Source organism: Sylvia atricapilla, chromosome 2 (genome assembly GCF_009819655.1).
Source record: "Sylvia atricapilla isolate bSylAtr1 chromosome 2, bSylAtr1.pri, whole genome shotgun sequence".
NCBI lineage: Eukaryota > Metazoa > Chordata > Aves > Passeriformes > Sylviidae > Sylvia > Sylvia atricapilla.
In genome coordinates this window covers 49,368,315-49,391,963 of record NC_089141.1, presented here as the reverse complement: position 1 = coordinate 49,391,963, position 23,649 = coordinate 49,368,315, and the positions used below count along the sequence as shown (strand labels likewise).

Here is a 23,649-nt window from a genome sequence, read left to right as displayed (position 1 = left end):
TGCTCTGCCCAACGTGCAGTTTCTCACCCTGCAGCGTATATGAGGTAGCTGATTTATCTCTCTCTCATCAACAGATCTTGAATTACTTCACACAGGGCATGAGGCCTTCAGAGAGACATCTGGAGTAGAGAAACCAAAATCCGTTCCCACGGGAGGCTGCAGCCTGTGGCTCCCATGCCTGTCCTGCTGCATGGTCCTGCAGGACCACCTCAAGCTTCTTGGTGGTGGCATCCTTGGGAGCCTTGGGCTATAGGGGCTGCATGGGCCAGAGCTAAGTGAAAGGGGAGAGAAAGGGCAGATACAGTCATGAGGAGATAAGTTATTCCTTGGAATCCTGAGATGGATTTGAAGAAGACTGAAATATTTCTTTAAAAGACTCAGGGCCTGATTTGTGCCTTTTGCTCAGAGTTTTCTGAAGCTGGTAGTTGACATGACATGACGTCTTACCTGCTGAAGAGAATCCAGCCTTTCTTTTTACTCCCAGGCTCAAATGTAGGCATATGAAGCCTGTTTTATCTCGTAAGCAGGTGTTCTGGTTTACAGAGAATCTGAGCACCCACATCTTCAGTTGAAGTCACTGGGAATGGCCATCTATCTCCTTCTTTCTCCCACAGGAGGGAACTAGATAGCCAAGTTCTTGCTCCTTTTGTTCTTAGCCCTGTCTTTGGGAAATAACTTCCACAGACAATCGAAGCATATCCAGATATTTTTTGTACAAAATGTCCTGGTCCCTAGACCAAGGCAATCCCTGCCACTGAATCACATCTTTACATGGGTAAAGCACACTAATACTAGTGCTTACCTCTTCTCCATACAGTTATTTGCTACAGTTCTCCAAGATGTGGGCCTGTGGACGCTCCACCCTTCCTCCCCCAGCAGGGTTTCACAAGCCACTGAGGGCTCAATTAGCACAGATTACTGCGGATGTTCTTGCAGGAGAACCTATATGTCAATCTTATTACATTAGCAATTTCCCACAGTGATGCACAATGGGAGCCTTTTAGGAAAAACAGATTTGAATGTGACATGGTTTGAACACAATGAAATGCTAATGCGATTCCGTGGACAACTGCTAGTGTGATGCATACAGAAAGTGGTTTGTGTGTGAAATCTGTCCCCACTATGCGTTGGCCAGGCTGTCTCACCTGGAGAGGAGAGGTGGCCAGCAGTACTGTTCCTTCCTCCCAAAGCCTGCTGCCAGTCAGAGGGGAAGCATTTCTGGAAAATTTTCCTTTTGAGTGTTTTATCCATGATCCATATGATCGATTGATCTGTATTTCACTTTCCAAGCTGGGAGATGCTAAATCATCTGCAAAAGATGTCTGCTGTGTTAACACCAGAGCAGAGTAATGCTTCAGACAGACCTTCCAGAGGTGGGATGTGCTACCATACACTATGTGGAGAATATTTGCTTTATCCTTTTTCCTTGTGTGTAGTGTAAAGGCACAACGAAGCCTCCAAAAGCATATTCTCTTCTAACAACTTAAGACACTAAACTTTCACAGTAGGTTCCCGAAAGACTAGAGTGCCACATCCTTGGTGAAGTAATTGTTCTTTAGATGTATCCTTATTCACAACATTCTTAACATCTAAATCTAAGCAAATCCTTTTCCTAAAATGAGTATTTGGGAATGACTCCAAGAATGCCAGTGATTGATAACAAGGATTACAGTATCTGATTAGTGTGGCTATAAAATTTAGGTCAGCATTGAAGCTGAAATTCTTTTCAAGTCCCCTTTTTCCTTTGTGAAGTGTTTGTTCTGGAGGCACTTGGATGCATGCTTTGTATTAGAGACGAAGCAGCTTTTATTTTAAAAGCAGGAATTCTATTTTTTGCTTATTTCTAACCTTTCCATTTTTAGAAACACCACTGGGCTTTGCTACAGTTTCTCTGGGAATGGTGGGTATGTGAGGAATTCAGGACCGACTGGCTGTATAATGGGGATAGCCAGAGCCATGAGAAGACATTCTGGCTTCCTTGGGCAGGTTGATGCATCTCCTCATCACTCCAGTGCCTCCTGCCTTCTCCCACAGATATATCCTCAGAGCTCCTCCATGGCATGAATGCCCCTTAGCCTTTAGCTCTACTGGAGGAAAGCAGCTGAGAGAGGAGCTCCTCCTCAGAGGTACTGGTCTAAGTCTGAGCAAGGCAGCCTCAGGAAGAGGTAAGGCAGGGACCAAGTGAATGGGTCTTCTTCCTGCCTGCAGGGAGCAGGGTGTGTGGCAGAGAAGAGGATGTGTCCCTGTGGGATTGTGTCTTAAAAACGTTGGTGTGGTCCAGAGAGGGAACACTGCGTGGTTCACTCGTTATAAACATCATAGTCACTGGTTTCCTTTAAAAATTAATACTGAGGAAGGAAGTGTAGTCAGAGAGAGATCATGGTGATAAATTGGTCCAGTTTAATATTTTTACATAGACTTTGGTTGTGGTGATTTTGTGGGGTGCCTTCAGATATTGTGGGAGATTTTCAAAGGCAAAAATTGATGGGAACATCCAGCCCTCTGGTTTGGATTGCCATCCTCAGTGGCTGGATTCAAGTAGCCCAGGGGTCAAAGCCAATGCAGCCATGCTAGCCCAGTGCTGCACCTGAAGAGAGGGGCCTTTTTGCTTGGTTGTAGTAGGGGATGTAGGGTCATAAGAGCTCATCTCAAGGGATTTTCTAGTCCCTTCTTCCTCCCCAAGAAGAGCACAGTTATTCTTGAAGCAAACTCTGTAAAATGCACTCACAGACTTCCAGCAGCAACTTTTCCAACATTTATCTACCTTATTTGTATGCTCTCCCTTATTTTTTAAATGGACATGAAAGATCCCTATCTTATCTGCAACAATCTTTGCACATGGGGCTACTGTTACTATCCCCATGCACCTCTGTTCTCCCCATCTTATGTCACACTAACAAAGCTTTGTTGAAGCATCTGCCAATGTGCTCATTCAGAGAAGTCCCACAGCAGGAATTGGTACATACCTTCCTAATCAAGCATCATGGGCATACCAAACATGACCTGGGTACTTAATTTTCTTTTGCAACAGGATTTATGCTTCTGAAACACTTCTGCAAGTGTTCAGCCTGTGGAAGTGCACATAGCTGTGTTAAAGGTGTGCAGCTCATATACTTGAATCTTTCCTTCTTTCTATCAAGTAAGAATGTGGTATTCCTGTCAAGAGAAGCTAAAAGATGCTGACTAGTTGTGGTAATACTTGAGAGGTTACACAAGCTCAGAAAAATTATGTGGATGTCACAAATTTTTTAGTTACTAGCATCAGATTTTGTTCTTACTTTATCTGGGAGGCAGTGAATTCAAGTGAAGGCTCCACAGGGTGAACAAGTGGCTGGAGAAGCATGAGGTGCTCTGAGATTCACTTTGTGGTATTGATGCCTACACATAAAGTTCACTGTAGAAGGGGTTTCTGAACAAACTTGAAAAAGACTCAAGAAAATGAGTTTCAAAAGCTTGCATTATTCATTTAAGCTTATATGAACAACCAACAAGATATTTCTAGGGCTCTGCAAAACACGGATAAATTTGAGCCTCAAACACCCTACCTCCTATCATTACATCTGTTTTTAGTTGGAGCAGTTCTGGGTCAAACTGGGAAGACATTTAATTTCTTAATTTAAAAACAAAAACCTTCCTTACATTCTATTAAATTAAAACCCTAGGTTTTATTAGGGTTTAAGTTCCATGCTTGTGGAAGAAGTTGGCAACATTGTAAAGAATAATTCATTCACTATATTTTTGTGTGTGTGAAAGACAGTGGTTTCAGATAGATTCATAACAGCACCCTTGTTTGGTGGATCCCAAGGACAACAAGAAGCCTCAGGGGAGTCCCACTTGATGTTGAGGGTGCCACGAGTGGAACAAGTGATTTACGTGCTTCAAAAATAACACATGGCCATTGTTGCTGAGCCATGAGCAGATAACATGTGCCTTTGAGATGTGTGCTTTCTCTCTGCTCTCCTGGAATGAGTGTACATGTGAAATCTCTGCTGTCCAGCTCCATATTGCTGTGTGGGCAAAAGAAACAGAAAGGGTTGATGCATGAAGCCCAAGGCAAGGTTGGTGAGGTCCGCCACTCATTTGAGACCCCCCTATTTGTACATGTTTGTTTGTTTGTTTTAAGAACCTTTTGCCTGCTGATGTGTAGAATATCCCCATAATGACTGGCAGTGATGATTTGACTTGGGAGGTTCTTTGCCAGGCCTGGGTGTGTGCAGCTGCCAGCTGGTCACATTTGAAAACATACCAAGAATTAGTTTATTTAAGAAAACTTGCATGCTTCTCTCTTTCATAGTAGGTAGAAGTAACTGAATCAGTGCTAGGTAAAAATAACTAACCAAGAGCATGTTCACTGCATTTCTCTTCACACTGATGGACTGAAACAATTTTCTCCCTTCCACTTCTGTTGTGATTTAGTTTCTGAGTGTCAGACTTCCAGCTATAATTGTCTCACTGCTGCATGTATCTCCAAGAACTGCACAGCTTATGTCTAGACGACCCTCTGAGAAATCTCCCTCTGTGGCCTTACTTAGCTGTTGCAATGACACTGAGACTGATGATGTCAGGCATTCTCAAGACAGATAGCCATGCCTCTCACCATGCAGTTTGCCCAGGCAAGCGCTGGAGTGGAGGCAGCACCTTGAAGCTTTATGCCAAGACCAGAAGAACAAACACATCTGCCCACACCTGTGCTTACATGCACAGACACAGATACTCTTTTGAGGGAGGTTAGACGCTTTGCTTTTACACAGTGGTGTCTTAAGTTTGTTTTCATTAGCATCCAGAAAGGTTTTCCTTTTTGATTTCTGCAGAAAGCTTAGAGTGAAGTTTAACAAGGACTGGTACAATTTCCCTGCTGTACCTATGGGAACAAAATTGCCCCAGACTGAGGAAATGGTATGAAGCTGTGTCAGGGGAGGTTTAGGTTGGATGTCAGGAGAAGTATCTTCACCCAGAGGCTTGTTGGGCACTGGAACAGGCTCCCCAGGGAAGTGGTCACAGCACCAAGCCTGATAGAGCTCAAGAAGTGTTTGGACAATGCTCTGAGGCACATGGTGTGACTCTTGGGGTGGCCTATGCAGGGCCAGGGCTTTGATGGCCCCAGTGGGTCCCTTCCAGCTCAGGATATTTTATGATTCTGGGATTCTATGACAACTGAATTAAAGGAAACTTCATCAGCATGTTGAACTACACAGGCATTCTGCTGTCGTGTGATGAGAGTCTTCCCTGACAATGGATCCTTTTTACATTAGTTAAAATCTAAGCTTCAGAAAATCTTTCCATAGTGGAGATGTCAGCATGTTTGCACAAGACACAGAGGTGGGCATGTTTAATTTCCATGAGCTCTGGGAACCCTTTTATTGACTTCATCAGGACTTTGCTCCAGTTAGGAAATCGTAAGCCCTCAGTTATGGTGGGCTTTCCTCTGCTCCTGGCATGTCAGGCTCTTTAGTACCACATTAGAAGTTACTGAATGAAGCTCCTGGAACAACACATTTCTCCTACTGACTTGAGGACCTACAGGCTATTTCTACACTGGAAAGTGAAAAATCGGCATAGGAGGAGGAGAAAATATCCTAGTCCCTTCCACTCCAGGTCCATTTTGCTGGCTCTTAGCCTTGCAGTCATTCAGACTTGAGGTGCCTCATCTCACACAGCATTAGCTGTATGCAGTGCCTGATTTTTTTTTTTTTTTTAATTTATTTCTAGTTATTTACATTTAGGTGGAGTGGTCCGTGACATGTAAACACATATTTTTCTCAAATACATTTTTAGGGATTTGAGGATGGGTAGGTCAGATATGGGTGTCAAAAATTTGGATATGTTCATGTGCCCAAGTAAATTCTACTGAAAGACTGCATCTATACTAATAAATTAAACATGCCTTGTACTGTTCTTGGTCTTGAGGCTTACTTCTGTGCAATGGTTCCTCCAAAACATGGTAGCTCTATGCTGATTTATTATTAGTAATAATAATAAGTTCCCTGTTCCTTTCTAACTCTTGAACTACTCACAACAGTGGTTTGGGGGTTGCTGCTGGCATAGACCAAAGCTGTTCCAGATGCTGTGGTAATAAGATGCTGCAGGTAATAAAGTTCCTGTTCCCATAGATGTTTCCCACTACTAGTGTGCCACAGCAATAGTAGACACCCTATGTTTAGGGAGAATGGAGCCAGTAAACTGGGCTGACATGTTTCCAGTCCCACCTTCTCCTGCAGGCCACAGAAACAAAAGGATGGGTCCATGTTCATGTCCCATACATCTTCTACCTCTTCTCTAAATCAAGCTTCAGATCTTAGGCTAAACTCAGTGATGGAATAAAGATTTCCAGCATGGAAGACTGACCATGTTTAGTGTTGACCTGTCACTTAGCTGACAGATAGACAAAGCCTTTCTTGTAGTCCCAGAGGAGGGAATCATGTTAGGAATGTATCCTGAACAATGCCCGACTCATCCTCATGATAGCACATCATATTGTCATTGAGGGAGATAGAGGTGACCAGACCAGGACTTCCATCATCGTATAATAGACATGTGCTGGGAATATGAATCAGAACTATAACACTTCCCTCCCCACTGCCACTGTAAACTGCATCGAGCATTGAGAAACACAATGGATCATCTGCACAGAAAATACATCAAGTGTGGGTTTGAAACATTCCAGCTGGGTAGGCAAGTTGCCTGCTACCAAAGACATACAGCTTAAGCAACTGCTATCCTGAAAAACTGTTAAAATTAAATTGTGAATTGACATCTCTGTCATTGCAACCCTGGAGCAGAGTGGCTGCCTCCCTGTTTCGCAATGGAGAATCTAAGTGTACTAAGCCCTGGAACACAGGACTTAGTCTGCTGAATAGTGTGCAGTATTATGTAATTTAATAACATTAAATTAGGATGTTCTGATAATATTATTTGAAAGCTGTTTAGTTTATTTAATACCATTTATATTTTATATGTCAGTTGAATTTGGGGGAAAAAAGATTTTAGAAGAATCTGGGGGGAGTGTGGTAGGAAATTGTGCAATGTACTTATCTGAGACTAGATCACATGGTCTGCAAAGCACAGCTTTTGCTTTTATACACATAGCCTTGGCAACTCTCCCACTAGCAACAATAGTGCTCAGACTCATACTGATGTCATTGTTGAGTTATTTAATTTGACTGAACGAGATTAATGTGTTTATTTAAAACCTTGGTCAAAATGGAAAAGAAAATCTCAGGACACTACTTTTATGTGAACATGTATGTTTTCACATCTGATAGTTGTAACGTTGCATTAACTTATCAGGAGCAGTTGTTTACACATGCCAGTGTCCAGGAGACCCCCTCAGATAAGAAGTGTGAGCCATTTTCCCTCTCAGCATAGAGCAGAGACTTCTACACTGCTACTGGTCCAGTGGGCTTTCATCCCAGGCTTTCCTTGCTTCCTGTTGCTGCTTGCAGGTTTTATCCACAGTGATCCCAGCATTGTTTTATTTCCTCATGTGAGGATGGTGGTTGGTGCCACCAGGCAATGACAGCAGTGTGATGGTGGATCCTCCACAGGTTCTCACCAGGGCAGAGAGGGACAGACACCTCCACTGCACAGGATGTCTGGATGGGGCTGGTGCTGAGCTCTGTAGGCTGAGCCTGCTCCTGCAAAGACTGGAGCTTGCCTGCCTATATTTTTGCACATAATATTTTACAAACAGATTGAGTGGGGTTTTTTTGCTGTGATAAATCACTCTGGTTTTACTTCATTCTCACATGTACCCTCTAAGTGTTTGGAATAGACTTTGGTTTTGTCTAGAGGCAGTAGTAACTATCCAGATAAATACTCCAGGTCACTGGACTTTTACTAATACAGAGCAGGGAAAAAATCTGGAATCTGAGGTTTCTTTTTGTATGGTGGGACAGGTTTCCACAGTTCCGTGGAATCAGTCTTTGACTGATGAAGGGTATGAGTGAGGGGGCTTCTGCAGTGCTCTGTCAAGAGCATCTCTTGACAATCGAGAACAAATGGACACATACCTAAATTGATAATGTAGAAATTGCATAAGCCAAATCTCAGTGCTCTGGTGAGTGCCTGAAGCAAGGTGTGCCTCTTCTGCCTTCCAGTTTTGTAGTTCCTCTGTGCATATTTTCATGGTGCTTGGCATATGAAAGTCTTGGGGAAGAGCAGCAGCTGCTGCTAAAGAGTTGCTTTCATGATTTCTCCTCTGTGGGGTCAAGTGCTTCCATCCTCCTAGTGCAGTAGAAGGCTTTTGGGACTTTGAGCCCCTTCTGCCACCATTAATGCAGGTGTGGAGGAAGGAAAAAAGCTTGTTATGTTTCCATATTTCTCAGGATGATGGGGTAATGCAGTGGGCCATAGGGATAGGCATGAAAAGAAAGTAGAAGAGCTGGGATAAAAACATCTCTAGGCAGTCCTTGGTCCTCAGTAAACATGTCCTGTCCAAGAGGCTGGGCCATGTGCACTCACACTGCAGCATGCTCCAGAGCTGCATGGCGCCAAGGGTATCCGAGTATGCCAAGGAACCAGTCCTTGAGACTGGCCTCCTGTCTCACTGTGTTGTACCTGTGCCTGCACACGGTGTCCTCAGGTGCCCTTTGAACTCTTACAAGGTCTGTACATTTAAGCAAATAGCACAAAAGTATGGTTTGTGCAGCTCTGCCACTCCCTGTGCTGGACAACATCTGTCTCCTCAGTGGCTGCATCTTAGTAGTGCTGCTGTGAGTAGCACTTTGTTGGTGGGGGCAAAAAGCTCCACAAGGGTGGGCTAGGGCAGTTGTGGAGCTGCTTTTCTCTAAGCACCTGATTGGAAGCTGCCCTCATCTCCTGTTTTAAGTGCCCTCTGTGTAGTTCAGACCTTTGGGCTTTCTATGCACAGGGGGTCCGGGAAACATATTTAAAGCAGTAAATAGCTTGACGTACAAGAACATTTTTCCTCAGAGTTCCAGGGAGTGGAAATATGTAATTTTTAGCTAAAATTAGACTGGCTCCAGCTATATGAAGGAAAAAAAAAAAAAAAAAAAAAAAAAAAAAAAAAAAAAAAAAAAAAAAAAAAAAAAAAGGAAAAGCCCTCAAGAACTGAAGTCTTTCTGTTGGACTTTGTCAGATGTAGCAACTCCTAGCAAAAATAACTCAGGATTCATCCAGTGCAAACTGTGTCCAAAAGTCTGTGATTTGGATCCAGAAAGCTGTGAACTGTTGAAGAGAGAAAAAAAGACTGTGTAGGCAAAAAAAGATTTTTCTCTTCCATGTAGGAAAATATAAATAAGTTTAGAGAATACTAGGAAATCTTTCAAAAGCCTTAAATGAGATCTATGAGTAGTTTAAATTAATTTTGCAGTTAATATTTTACAACTCCTGACAGTACAGTGAGATTGGAGTGGCAGAGAGGGAGTTGAAATCAGAACAGCATTCTACTCATTGCTTCCATAAAACTTGATATTACAGATTTATTTTCATAGAAGATGATTGAGCTGAACCTACAGCTACCAGCATATAAAAAAGAGGGTAAATTTTCTTTTGTACTCAAAATAATCTTAGTCCTGCAACCATTTGCCTCTGCAAATTAAACTCCGAACACAAGCTGAAGTGACTGGATACTTAACAATTTCCGTGGTCCAGCTCTAAAATGAGGGGGGTGGATAGTGGGGAGGAGGGGCTTGGGCCCAAAATAAACATCAAAAACCAAACAGAAAACCACTGGGAATTAACTACAGATTTTGAATAATTTCTCTTTCAAAATATCTTATTGAAGGAACAATGGAAATAGTGTGTGAAGCCTAACCATGTATTGTGTTGCTGTTCCAGGCTTCATCAGCAGTTTCTTGATGTTTGGAAAGTTCTGAGACCCACCCCGTCAGACAACTTGTAACCAGTGCCCAAGTCTACAAAAACATACGTGAGAAAGAACCTTTCCTTGAAGGAAGTGTCCATCACAATACTGTGGAAACTCTGTGCAGGCCTTGCAAGGCAGGAGAGCAGCTTGTCTTTCTGTTGACACTTGTGTGTAATCTCTGCTTCTTATGCACTCCAGCACCCCTATCAGTTCCTTGTTCTCCTTCACCAGCCCTGCAGTGAAAAGGCTGCTGGGCTGGAAACAAGGAGATGAAGAAGAAAAGTGGGCAGAAAAAGCTGTTGATTCCTTGGTGAAGAAGTTAAAGAAGAAAAAAGGAGCCATGGAAGAACTGGAGAGGGCTCTGAGCTGCCCGGGTCAGCCCAGTAAATGCGTCACAATCCCACGCTCTTTGGACGGGCGGCTGCAGGTGTCTCACCGCAAGGGTCTTCCCCACGTCATATACTGCAGAGTGTGGCGCTGGCCTGATTTACAGTCTCACCATGAGCTGAAACCACTGGAATGTTGTGAGTTCCCTTTTGGCTCGAAACAGAAAGAAGTGTGCATCAACCCCTACCATTATCGGCGGGTGGAAACCCCAGGTAATTATGTCATCTGCAAATGATTCGCATCTCTGTGTTAGCTCTTGCTCTGGCAGGTCTAGTCTTGGTGCATCCTACGGCTGTGCTCTGAAATGTGAAAAGGCAGCCTCCATCTGATGGAAGGATCTTGGCTCTTACCCTGTCTGGTGCTATCACAGCTCAGGCAGCCAGGACTAGGGAGGGAGTAAGGAGCCCCTCTCTCGCTGGGGTCTGCATCCCATCGGACCCAGATCTTGTCCAAGGTGCTGAAAGCAGCTTCCTCTCCACGCACGTGGGTGCTGAATCCTCCCTGTCTGAACTCCTGGACATTTGCATGAAGTCTGGGCACGAGCCTGGCCTCACCACTGTGGTGAGATTTATGTCTCATTGAAAACCAACAGTTGACTCACTAACCCCTAGGAAACACTAGCTCTCTCTTTAAAGATAAGAGTTGTAGTAAGATGGTGTATTTTGCAGTGAAAATGAAACCAGGTCAGTCGATTCTCCCTAAAATACCCGGTGGCCTGCCTTAAGTGAGACTTACTTCTAAATTGAGAGTTTATGTGGAGAGTTTATGTGAAATAAATCCACCAGGTTCCCATAAAACTTTGAAATTTTCCACTGATAATCCTCTTTGGACTGCACAAAAACCTTACAACTTCACTGAAAGGTCATTTAATAGGGTTTTATGTTAATGAAACAGCTGTTAAAAAATTGTAGTGTTCAGTGTTGACTTTTATTGGGATCTTACTAATCAGGGCTGGCAAAGGTCTTGAGCAGTCATCTTGTTTTCCTCTGCCCAGACTCCCAAACCAAACCAAATTACCAGGTACATTCCTGACAGATCTTTTCCTAATGAGCTTTAAAAATCCCATGTGATAAAGGCTCTACAACCTCCCCAGGCAAGTGAATCTATTGCTTTGCTATCCTTACAGTTCAAAATTATTTCTAATGTCTAACCTAGCTCTCCCTTGCTGCCAAAAATCACAGTAATTTAATTTACTAATGGATATTGTTGGTAAGTGTACACTTTTTATTGTGAGATTACTCCTTGTCTGGCATGAACTTTACTCTGAGGTGACATTAGGATCAGATAAGTGAACTGTGGGATGTTTCTTTTCACACAGATGAAATAAAGGAAAGACATTTGTTGACATTTGTTAAACACCAGGGGCTGCTTCCTCTTCTGGTAATCCTTCCAGTGCAGCAGATCTGTCACTGTGAGGTTGTATCTGATGTGCTGTATACATTGTCAAAACTTTTATATTTTACAGCTACACTGAGTGGTGCCTGTTGTCAACAGTTTTTAGTGGAAAGAGCTGATCTCACGCATTGCTAAAGTAAACTCTTCAATAATTTAAGAAAAGATGCTCATAAAATATCCCTTTTTTTTTTTTTTTTTTTTTTTTGTTTATTGCACTTCTTTATTTGCAGGCTGCAGTCTTTAGTGTCTTCTCATTTCTTCTGGTGTAACTTCAGTGCAGTTAATGGAGCCTTCTCAGTGCAGTAGCTGACAGCACTGAATGGTGCTGATTTCAACCCTGGTTTTCTCATCTGTTCAATGCCAGCTGAAAAACACTGCTAATGGAATAGTCCAGCAGCTGCTAAATGGCTGCCAAAGCTTGTTGTTCTGATCCTGAAACTCAGAAGCTTTCAGCTGTGAACACGTCTCTACTGTTTGTGCAGCAGACTGGCAGTATCTCTGCTAGTGAAGTAGAAGGTGCAGATCTGGATATTGCTGAATTGGTAACATGATCCCAGGAACAACTTTGAGCCACGTGGACTTGTGGACTCCAGCTCTCAGAGTGCAGGGGTAGCTACAGGAGGGACTTTGGGCACTTTGGACTTGGCCACCTTGTTTTGGAGGTGAAAGTGAGTGCAGCTGTGAGGATACAAGCTGTGCTGTTCAAGTTCTCCACAGGACCCAGGAATTGTCCTCAGGCTCTTGTACTCACCCCTACAACTCTGCTTACAGGGGCAGCTCAGAAGCTGAAGCTTACAGCTATGGTATATATTTGTAGAGCATAGCAAAGAGTGCAGCCCACTCAGGTGCTCTGGGGCAGCAGCAGCAGCAGCAGGAGAAAGAACTGCACCACTGCACATGGTGCAATGCAACTCCAGTTAGAAAGCAGTGCTGCAAGGAGGTGTTGGCAAGGCAAGAGAGCAAATGAGCTTCATGAGAAAGTGGTAGCAGTGAGATCACTACAGAAAAGGCTGGGAGTGGCTGGTTTAGATGCTGCTCTGTTTAAACAGCAAACCTCTTAACTGCACGAAATCTGCATCTTGGCTGTTGGTGATCTTAGGTTTACATGAGATTCTCTGAGTCTCATCCTATGGAGCTAAAGAATCCACCCATTGAATAAGTCAACACCGTAAGTTTTATAATTCACATACCAGTATTACCTTCATACAAATATGCCCATCCTTTCAGGGATCATTTTCCATCACTGCAGTCTTGCTGAGTCACCCACTCTATGACCAGATCCATTAGCTTTAATCCAGGATGAACAAGTTGTGTCAAAGATGGGAGGACCTCACCCTTTCTTTGACAGCCTGGCAAATCCCTAGACCTCTGTTACTAGAGTACAGCTTTGAAATCTGGTCAGACATTCAGGGATTTCATTACCTCTGCTCCGTCCTCAGGTTGCCCAGTCCCATTTTAGGCTCTGCTACTGGTACTGCACAGATTACACATGACTTTTATTGCTGCTACAGGTATTCCTGGCAGATTTTTTTCTCAGGTCTGCTGAATAGCATGTGGCACTTAGAAAAAAAGCAGAAAATATTTCTTCTATGTGTGCAACATCCGACTGCAGAGGAGTTAGGCCACCTAATCTGAGGGTAGTAGGTATGTTGGTTATGCTCTGCTTCCCCCTTCATTGTTGCCTTTAAAGAGCTTCTCAGAAGTCTGGTTTGTTGTCAGCAGAAGCTGCCTAAACATGTACCCTGTTGTTTTTATATGAGATCATTCATATTGCAAATTTGAGGGTGCACCATTGCTGTAGATAGGAGAATTTTGGGCTTAAACTAACTGACTGCTTTCACGAAACCTGAGTGGGACTAAGATGTGATAGCCTCCCAGGTGGAAGACCACCTGATGGCCTCACTATTGGTCATGTGTTTGGGAGTAGTCACGTAGAATAGATGGATCTCACTGGAGAGTGGTCTCCAAAAGTAGTAAACTGTGCAGAGATGGATTAATGTGTGAGAAATCACAGTGTGGATGTTGTACCTGAAATTAAAATTATAAATTTGCTTGCTAGCATCTGAAGTCACAGGCTCTGGGCACAGCCAGGTTCTCAGCAACAACTGTTGAAGCTAAAGAGAATTGGAGAAAGGCATGAAAGGCAGTGACAGGACTTAGGATATGGCCGTATTTGTCTTCAGTTGAACAAAGATCATCAACACTTCAGTGTGCATAGAAGGAAGGATCCACCTCTGGCTCTTGGTGGACAATAGCAGGTAGAAGAAATGGACCCCAGTGAGTGGAGAAAATGCTAGAAATTTATGAGGACAGACAGGTCCCAACACACTCAGTTACTCAGTTTTATGCCTCTGGTCACATTTCCTTCAGAGTGGTTGAGCCCTGGAGAGTGACATCTTAAGAAAACAACCAGGAGAATGAGGCCCTGGGGGGTACTCTTAGCCACAAACAAGAAAATCTCTGAATGCCTCCCCACCACAGAGGATTTAGCCCTCTAGGCAGTCACAGAACAATCAATGGAAAGAGTGAGTGAGGTGGCAAAAACTGTTCCGCAGAGCAGAAATTAAGAGCGCCATGGTCAGAGCTGGGAAGGAGTTCAAGGCTTGAAAATTCTTCCTGCTGACTCACTCAAGGCAAATCAAAGGCTTTCCCTGGCAAAGCTATTCACATGTCCAGATTCTCAGCCTTCATTTAGAGGAGTTGAGTTCCCACAGGGCTGAAGGAAGCAGCTCCCTTAGCTGTGCTACCACAGCACAGTGAGGTGTCAGCCTCAATACTGCAAAACGTTGCTGCACACAGCTGTCCCTTGCTCAGCACCTCTGCTGGGTGCAAAGGGATCACCAGCTCCTTGTTTTCAAAGGCTGCCAGTCAGAGCTGGCTGATCAGTAGCAGACCTGACAAGCCTCATACCAGTTTCATGGAGCTGCAGAGGAAAACTCCAGAAGCAGCAATAGCTCACAGCCTGGAGCTGTTCACAGGAGCATGGGATGGGAGGAATCAGATCACCAAAACCACATCTGCAGTGATGGTACTGGTCTTGTCCCAGTATGTAGCAGTAAAAGAGTTTATTCCTCTCCACTGGCTGCGAAGAGATCTACAGGAGATTGGGCAGTGCTTGTCAGATGTGTATACTTGTACTGCTTGTATAAGTCCTACTTGGATGTTTAAAGCTAAAAGAACAGTAAAGAAGCAGAAGTACCTTTCTCTACCAAACGACTTAAGAAAGTGGTAGCAGACTCTTCATGCCACAAATAGGGACATATGAGAGGCAGAAGGAAAGAAAGTAGTCTCCAGAGCACCAATCATTGTACTGGCCAGAGGCTAGCTAGCAATGCTTTGGCCCAGAGAAGCATGTATGTGGAGTGTCTTAACAGGTATTCCAGTGCCTGTTGTTTCCTGGCAGGTGAGAAGATAACTTCTGCAGTGAACTCCCTGCCATCAGTCCAGTCTTTTGGATAGTTTTAGAGATCAATTCTTCAGGTCATGGGTGACTAGCAAGTTCCCAGTGGTATATTCCAATGGGTGGGCAGACATGTTGTTTAGCCCCACCTCTACTGCAGCATGGTGCTATATCAAACAAGAAGCTGTAAATGCATTGTTGGTACCAGGCACTGTAAATGGCCCAGCTCTCTGAGTGACTGATGTGCGTTCCAAGCAGAGTTCCTGCAGCTTCTTCTCATGCACATGTTTTGCATTATCTATACATTATTTGCTTTATTCAATAGCAATTATTCCACTCTTTCATTAAGCTGGATAAATGAGAGTTTGCTGTAATTAAAAGTTGTTAGCTAACCAACCTAAAAAGAATTTTCCTTACCTATATGGAGCCTTTTGGCCCAAGTGATGTGTTAAAACACTTAAAAATTGTATAGTCTATCAACATTTAAAACCAAGACTGCACATTGCTATTTGTTTCCATAGACTAGTAAGGATAGACTGGAAGATGATGTGCTGTTGGGTTTTAGGCCAGAGGAACTCTGGATACTAGGTCAGTCAATACAAACCTGCTGAATTGTCCCTTATGCTGGGACAATTCATCCTTCTCACAGTGACTCGAACTACCTTCTGATCTTTTTTGGTGACTTTTAGATCTGCACAAGAACAACTGGGAATTCATTCCCCCTGCCTGTGTTGAAAGCCTTAATGAAGATAATTAGGCACTGTGAGCTAGTAACTAACAGAGAAATCTTGGGGTACAGGAATCACTCACTGTAGGTGCTGCTCTCTCCACCAAGGACTATGGAAGACACAGCTAAAGCCTCAGGTTGAACTCTCATATTCAAAATTATTCAGCAAGCCTCCTTGTGTTCCAGCCCAGGGACTGCATCTTCATAGGTATTTCACTAGTCAGGATTTTCAAAGAGTTTCAAGTCTTAATTCTACTCTTGCTTCTCATATGTCAGAATCTGAAGAAATTTGGATCACCTTTGGGTTTCTCAATGGGGCAATGCTGCTAACAGTGTGAGATGAAAGTGAAGAGAGTTTGTGGATAAGCAGTAGCTTCTACTAGGCTAATTTTTAAATGGGTTAATTTGGATTTCAGTTTTCTGGCCTGCATTTTTCATGTCCTAAATACCAACCATTGACATATGCCTTCTTGTGCTAGATCTTTTCTAACTATATTGCAAGAGCTAAATTGATATTGCTGCAATGTTTGAGCTGCCATTTACATTTCCTTTTAAAGATCCCACTGTCTGTCTGGCAGCATTTTCAAGTACCTGACAACATTTTAGATCTGGTGTCTGACTTCATGTCTGTACTTCCTTTTGTCCATTTGTAACACGCTGGTAGTAGAATATGTGGAGTATTGTAGAGCACTACTAATTGTTATCAAACTTGGTTGTGAGTTTGGCACGTCCTGGTGATAATATTTAGAAAAGTCCTGATGTGTTCAGTTTTTGAAGATGGAAGGAATAGGTAATTTTGAAAGAGAGAGATGTGCCGCCTGAATTTCTGCATGCCATACCTGTGAATTTTATGGTACCTTGCTTAAGCCAAGATTCCTTATTTTGCATGTGGAACTCCTGCAACTGGATGCAGATCTGGAGAAAAATGTCCAAGAATTCAGCTTTTGATTCTTGGGTTTGGACAAGTTTGTTATTCTTCAAAGACTTGTATGCAGACAGCAGTATTTGAGCAGCAAGGAATATGCCTCTTTTTAACTTACAACAAGGTATACTTTCAAAAATTCAGCTTTAACCATTTATTCTGGTTTTGTTTTCAGTCCTACCTCCTGTACTCGTTCCAAGACACAGTGAGTTTAACCCTCACCTCAGCCTCCTTGCCAAGTTTCGAAACACTTCTCTGCACAGCGAGCCACTGATGCCGCACAATGCCACTTACCCGGATTCTTTCCAGCATCCTCCATGCACCCCTTTTCCATCATCCCCCAGCCACATGTTCTCCCAGTCACCTAACAGCATCAGCTACCCCAACTCACCAGAAAGCTCTTCTGGACCAGGAAGCCCCTATCAGCTCACGGGTAAGAACAACCTTTGGGACACCATGACTGAGGCATTTGAGGGTCTTGCCAGGGCCTGGGGCCAGGTGACGATTCTGTGCTCCTCCCAGACTGTAGCTGCAGATTGAACTGTTGGATGGAATGGGCTTGGAATGTGATTTCTTGTGACTGTCTTTTGTATATTGTGTCTCAGCCCTTCTGACAGGTGCTCAAGAGATTGAGAACTGTAGTTATCCTGCTCCTAGAAAGTGCCTGGGTGAGATGCCATGGTTACTGTGGGGGGAAAACTGAGGAGAGAAGCAGGTGTGCCAGGCAACCTTCTGTCCAAAACTGCCCGTCCAAACTTCTGGTACAATTTGTGGAAAAAAGCACTTGCAAGACCTAAGTTAGGGACCTTGGATGGCCAGAGTAGGAATCTTTAGAAACTCCATCAAGAGACAGGATAAAATAGGGAAATTGGTGTGCAGAATTTTTTTCCAGTTTATGGCAATCCCACTGACTGTATAAATTTCAGAAAATTAAGTTGTTTAACAATCTGGGCCAACACATGGAGAAGTCACCAGGCAAGTTCCTATGACTTTGGAACGTGTTCCACAGTTCTGAGATTAGCAGGCTTATGTCACTCAGATTGTTTGTGTTGTGAACTCCTGACTTAGTACAGCTCTAATTAGCTGAAAAATTAACTGTGCTTTTGCTGTTAATGCAACACAGCTAAGAACTAGTTTTAATATCAAAACATGGTTCAGATTCACTTCAGTACTTTAATTTTCAAATAGTTTCAGTTATGTCATATGTCATCTTTTTCATAAAGATGAATTCGGTCAGAATCTTGTAATTTAAGATTTTAGTGTCTCAACTATGAAACATTTAAATTCAGGTCCTTAATGATATGCCTATTTCATTTTAAGTGCAAGAAAGATGTTTATTTTACAAGGTGTTTGTAGCATTTGAACTTCCTTTTAAGCTGAATGCTTTCAACACAGTGTGATGTTTTTCCTTCCTTTTTTATTCATTGAATGTGCCTTCATTCATTTATTTTCTAGATCTCTATTTCTGATTAAATCATATTTAGCAACACTGAAACATTTCATCAAGTAGTAAGACTTGTTTGTCTTCTCCAATATTTTTCTTTCACCTTTGTGTAACAAAGCTGGATTCAGTGGAGCTGGTCCTGACAGGTAAATCAGGCCCATTCCAGCTGTGCAATGACTCTGACTCGTGCATTTAACTGAACTTAGGACCTTGCAAAGCTACTTAATAACGGAAGTGACTCAACCTGAGCTTCAGTATATCACAGCACACAGCATACTGATAAGCATAATTTGCCTGTGTAACCATCAGGGATGGAAGGCTATCTAAAGCAAACTGGATTCACATCAAGAAGCTTGAGAGGGATTGCTCTCTTGAGAGGGACCAAATATAGTGTCAACAATTCAGGTTTCTGCATCTCATGAAATTGTCTATACTCCCCCTATAATCAGTAGGAGGAAACAGACACTGCTAGAATAAGATTCATCGCATCTTCTTGTATATGTCCAGTACACTGTGTCTGCAGGTTCCCATTTTTCTTTAGTGGGTATAAGGAGACCTAAATGTGACTAGTTTAGGAGCAGACATTAAAAATACCCATATAATCATGTGATTCTGTGATTGTTTTTCTTTCTGTAACTTATTTTCTCTTCCACTATTTCTTGATTTTTTTTACTCTTTTTTGTTGGAGGGTTATGTCATCTAAGTGTTAGAAATATCATATAGTGTATGAAATTCCTAGGTCCTGAGCAGTGCTTAAATAGACTAGAATAACATGGAAGATTCAGTGGTGTCTCATGAGACAGTTCACATTTACCCACTCCAGGTCAAGTTTTTCCATTTTGAGGGCCAGCCAAGAGACCCCAAACACAAGAGGGAATTTGAGTCTGGAACCAAGTTAAACCCTTCTTAAAGAGGCCCTTGGCTCTGCAAGCTTGCATGTGGCTGTAATTTCCATATAAGCCCATTGAGTTTTTGTTCAAATGAGACAAAACTACAGACTTTTAGTGCTTATGGAACTGAATGTTGACATTTTATAATATGAAAATGAAGTCTTTTTTAATTCGGCTTTCTAAAGCCTCCAGCCTTTCTGGATAATCCCTACTATAGAGTCACCTTCTGTTTTCTAGCTCATGTTGCTGTAAATGAAACAAATCAGGAGCTGAGCAGTTGTGACTTGATACTTTTCCTCCCAAAGTTTTTATGACATCTATTGCTCTTTGATGGGAGAGTGAACAAACTAGGAGAGGGACAGACTTCCCTTATAGGACAGAGGAAAAAAGAACAAGTATGGAGGGAGTTTTGCCAAGTCTTTTTTCTATAGCTTTCCACAGGCTTTTTTTACAGATTATGAAGAAAGAGAGCTTTCTCCCAGAGGATCAAATAAAGTGAGCTTCTGCTCTTAAATCATCCTCCTCAAGTTTTTAATTAAAGAGAGAATTCTGGAAATAACAGATGAAACTGCATTACTTTTTTAGGCCAGAAGCACTGTTGTGACTATCAGTCTCTCTTTCAGGCGCTGCACGTCCAACATGACAGCTTTTCCTTCCCATTTTTGCTGAGCATGCAATGGCCTTAATCTAGAGCCTGAAGGGAGCTCAGATTCAGATTTGTGCTTTTTCTAGTCTTCTCCAGCCAAATGAAGCTGAAGTAATAAAATATTCATCAGAAAAAAAAAAAAAAAAAAAAAAAAAACAACCCAGAAGGAAATTATCAACATACTGACTTAAGTGTCTTTCTTCCTTTCTTTCTCCTTTCTTTTTTCTTTCTTTCTGTAGTGGAAACTCCACCTCCACCCTACCATGCAAGAGAACCTCCAGGAATCCACAATGGACGGTCAATGGATGCAATAGCTGAAAGTCAGCTAGTGCTGTCTTTGCCCAGTGGAGGTAAATCTGCCGATGGAGAAGCTGAAAGTAAATAACCATTTGTACTATTCTTTAAATAAAATCTGTTAAGAAAAAATTTGTTATTTGTACACGAAGATTTAGTGATCTGTAATAATAAGTTTCAGGCAGTTTTGCAGTAAGGCTGTGTGCTAGACCCATCCATTAACTGTCAGGATAGGCTGATGTAGTATTTCCATGAATTATGTGCAGAGTTACAGTTTAAGCCTTATTTGCATCCATGGACTATTACAGTTAAAAAGCTGTTAATGAAAGCAAACATTGTTATCTACGTTGTAAAGATAAACGTATCAAATCAAGGATGGTGGGGCAATATAACACACAAAAGCATTGTCAATATCACAACTCATTTCTTTATCACCTTCAGCTCTAGGTTTCAAGTACTTTAAAGCCTTAGGGTAGGGACCTTTTTACTGCCATCTTTGTATTAGTGTTACGTTACTGGCTGGCTAGAAAGAAAAAGGAATGTTCTAGTGGAGTACAAAGATATTTTGACAGAAGACCAAAGTCTTTGTCATCTTATAAGAATTCTTTAGTGGGAAAGGCATTAATGGTCACAGAAGGGTCTGGGGTCCTGCTTGCACCCCTCAAAGCAACTTGATGACACCTCCAGCATGGCCTCTGCTACCTCTGGGCTAGTACTGGCTAGTACTGATGCCCGACCATTCAGAGCCCATTGCTGCAGAGTAGGAATGGGAAACTGAGTTCCTTTGTTGTCTTTTGCTTTGGCTTCCTGCTACTGCAAAGGAAAAATCACCATTGTTCTTCTAGTCCATCGTATTGTGTTCCTAAAGAAATGTCATTTCTAGAATGAGGACTGAACACTGCACACACATGCACATTAAAAAAATATTGCCCGCCTTCTGAAACAGTGAGGAGTGTGTATGTAGCATGGAGCTGGAGCAGAAGGAATGTGAGGGGGATAGTGCTAATTACGGATAGGAACACAGAATGGCTGGATAATAACAAGTTATCAGACACCAATACTTTTAAATAAATTGTCAAGCTAGTTTAATCTCTTTATCACAGCCTACATACCCTGATCACTAATCCTAGTGAATATTAGTTGGAAGTTTATTGGAGGTTATGCACAGAGGTGCTCTGGGGGCAGGCAGGCTCATATGCCTGTGGTGAGCAGGCAGGATAAAGTTTCCTATTAATTCCTGTAGGACAAATGAGGCTCAGAGATTCTGTTACATTTTTTGAGTCTTTCTCTGTCTCTGACTTAAAAAAACTGGGCAGGGATAGATCCAAAAGAAATGACCTTGCTGACATTTCTGCTTACAGTCTCGTGGAAGCGGAAGGCCTGAGACCATGCAAAAATTGGAGTGATTTATTACTTCTGAACTACAGAGTTCGGTATTAGGCTAAAGGCCTAATACCAAAAACTTGGCTCAGTTTTGACTTGCTTTGAGCCCATCTGTCATCCCTATCTCCTGCTGGTGTGCAGAGCAGATGTATCCCTTACTATTTTCAGTGTATAGTTCGGGCCTCAGTTCAGTGAGGAATGTCAGTGCGGTTGATTTAATGCAGTGGAGTTTCCACTTTTAAGTAGAAGTGGGGCTCCTCAGAGGCTTAGAGTTAAGCTGGTGCAATAACCTTTTGCATGTTTGGGACTTCAGTCATAAACTCAAGAAGCAGTGGAAGCTGCTGTTGGGATAAAGTATGACAAAAGTGACTGTTTAGATGAAGAGATGGTGGGCTGAGAGTGGGAGGGAATGAAAGAAAACAGGAAGATTGTTTAAAAAATATTCCTGAAACCTGAGCAGCTGCTTAACTTTATTTCCTACAGACTTTCGGCCTGTTTGTTATGAGGAACCCCAACACTGGTGCTCAGTTGCCTACTATGAACTCAACAACCGAGTAGGGGAGACTTTCCAGGCCTCCTCTCGAAGTATCCTTATAGATGGATTTACAGATCCGTCAAATAACAAAAACAGGTTCTGCCTGGGTCTGCTCTCAAATGTAAACCGCAATTCTACTATAGAAAACACCAGGAGACACATAGGAAAAGGTAAGAAGAAATCTCCTCTCCTCAGGAATAATATTCAGAGCTCAGAAGATCCATGCATTACATTAACAAACCTAGCTGAGTCATTAGATGTGCTTGCCTTAAAATCAAACCTCTGACATTGCTTCTGAAATAGAAGAAAAGCAGAGGATTCTTTTCTAACTGGATAACAATCAGCAGAGTAACTCCTTACAAAGGCTATTTACTTGGCCAGCAAAGAGAAAAATGTTGTTTATAGTTGTATGTTCTAATTTAGCAGTATGTATTTTCATTTTATTTATTAGAGCTTCTGGCAACTGGGAATATTGCCATTAAAATGCCACTAAAAGGATAATTGCTGGTGCCTCAGGGCTGCTTCTCCGCCCACCAAATAACAAAGGGAGATGGATGAAACACTTAGTAGTTGAGTTACTTAGCTGAAGAGAACTCTGGTAGAATTGTGTTTGTAGCTTCCCTCCACCGTTCCAATTCCCTGCTTTGTCAGCTTTTCACTAGTAAAACTAAGGTTATTATTCTCCCACCAGTGGTTGCTGGTGCAGCTCTGTGTGCTCCAGCTCTGGTATACAGATACCCTCAGTGTGACATGCTGCTGGTGCCAAGTATGAGGAGCCCACACCTGGACACGCATGGCCACACACAACTCGGTCCCAACTCCCCAGGGCTGTGTAGGGTTTGATGTTCTCCCAGAACTTACTGTTGTTTGTGGTGGTGAGTCAGAAGCTCTGTGCCAGCCTCTTCTCCATGCAGATGAAGTTTTGCCTGTTCTGGTATATCCAGTCTAGACTCATTATCTTGCCAACCCAACCTCTCACCAGTAGCTGCCTGGGAATGCATTTCCCACTGGGCTAATTAACTCTAATTGTTCCACTCCTATTATCTTGTCAACCTCACCTCATTTCCCAGGCCTAGAGCAATATTTTAATTGGCTCTTGATAGTCTAGTGTTGAATGACTGAATAAGAGGAAGCTCTGAGACAAATGTGATGCAGTTTTTGCAAAGAGCAGTCAACCTGAGGGCTGGAGCAGGCAATGTTGTGCTGAGGTCTTGCACTTTTCCCTGGAATGGAAAACGTTTATGTTGCCGATGCTACAAGTGTGTCCCAGAGTGGTTCATTGTGCAGAGTCCAAATGTGTTGTACATCTAGTTCTAACTTACTTAGAAAATAAAGCAAAGCTTTACATCCTATCAGTGTAAGCTGTCAGAGGGATGTAGATCAAAGCTGAGCCTGGTCCTAAAAGAGGAATGACAAAAAATCCCAGCTGTCATTTGGCGATGTTACAGCCTGTGACTTTCTGGCCCAAAAGATGAAGAGACAGAACAGACAGAAATAAATTTAGGTAAATACTAATGGTCTTCATCCATTTAAATGTGAAGATCTGCCTTAATTTATTAAAAGTTCTTTAAAGTCTTACACTAGGAATGTGCCCAAGGGAAGGGAGCAGGTTGCCCAGAGGAGCTTAATATATCAGAGATCCCTAATTTTACTGCTCTTCCCTGCTTATGCAAATCATAAAAAAACATATAGAAGTGGAATATAAGTGGCACCAGTGCAGGCCTGCAGAAGAGCACAGAGCAGCTCCAGAAGGGTATACTTCAAAGGCATGGTGGACAGATGAAAGCTGCTGAAATGGAT

The 23,649-nt window shown here is 42.6% G+C and overlaps 1 protein-coding gene across 2 annotated transcripts in view; it reads left to right on the top strand.

Annotated features, from left to right (window-relative positions):
* The window catches only part of SMAD9 (SMAD family member 9), a 36,336-nt gene that overhangs the window by 4,535 nt on the left and 8,152 nt on the right, over positions 1-23,649 (top strand). The window contains exons 2-5 of one of the 2 annotated variants that reach the window (XM_066313180.1): positions 9,799-10,425; positions 16,833-17,090; positions 19,877-19,987; positions 21,798-22,019. In XM_066313180.1, the coding sequence (XP_066169277.1) occupies positions 10,014-10,425; positions 16,833-17,090; positions 19,877-19,987; positions 21,798-22,019 (1,003 nt within the window). In that variant the 5' untranslated portion in view covers positions 9,799-10,013. Of the gene's footprint in view, positions 1-9,798; positions 10,426-16,832; positions 17,091-19,876; positions 20,015-21,797; positions 22,020-23,649 lie in introns of both variants that reach the window. The other variant, XM_066313179.1, reaches the window with a different exon arrangement.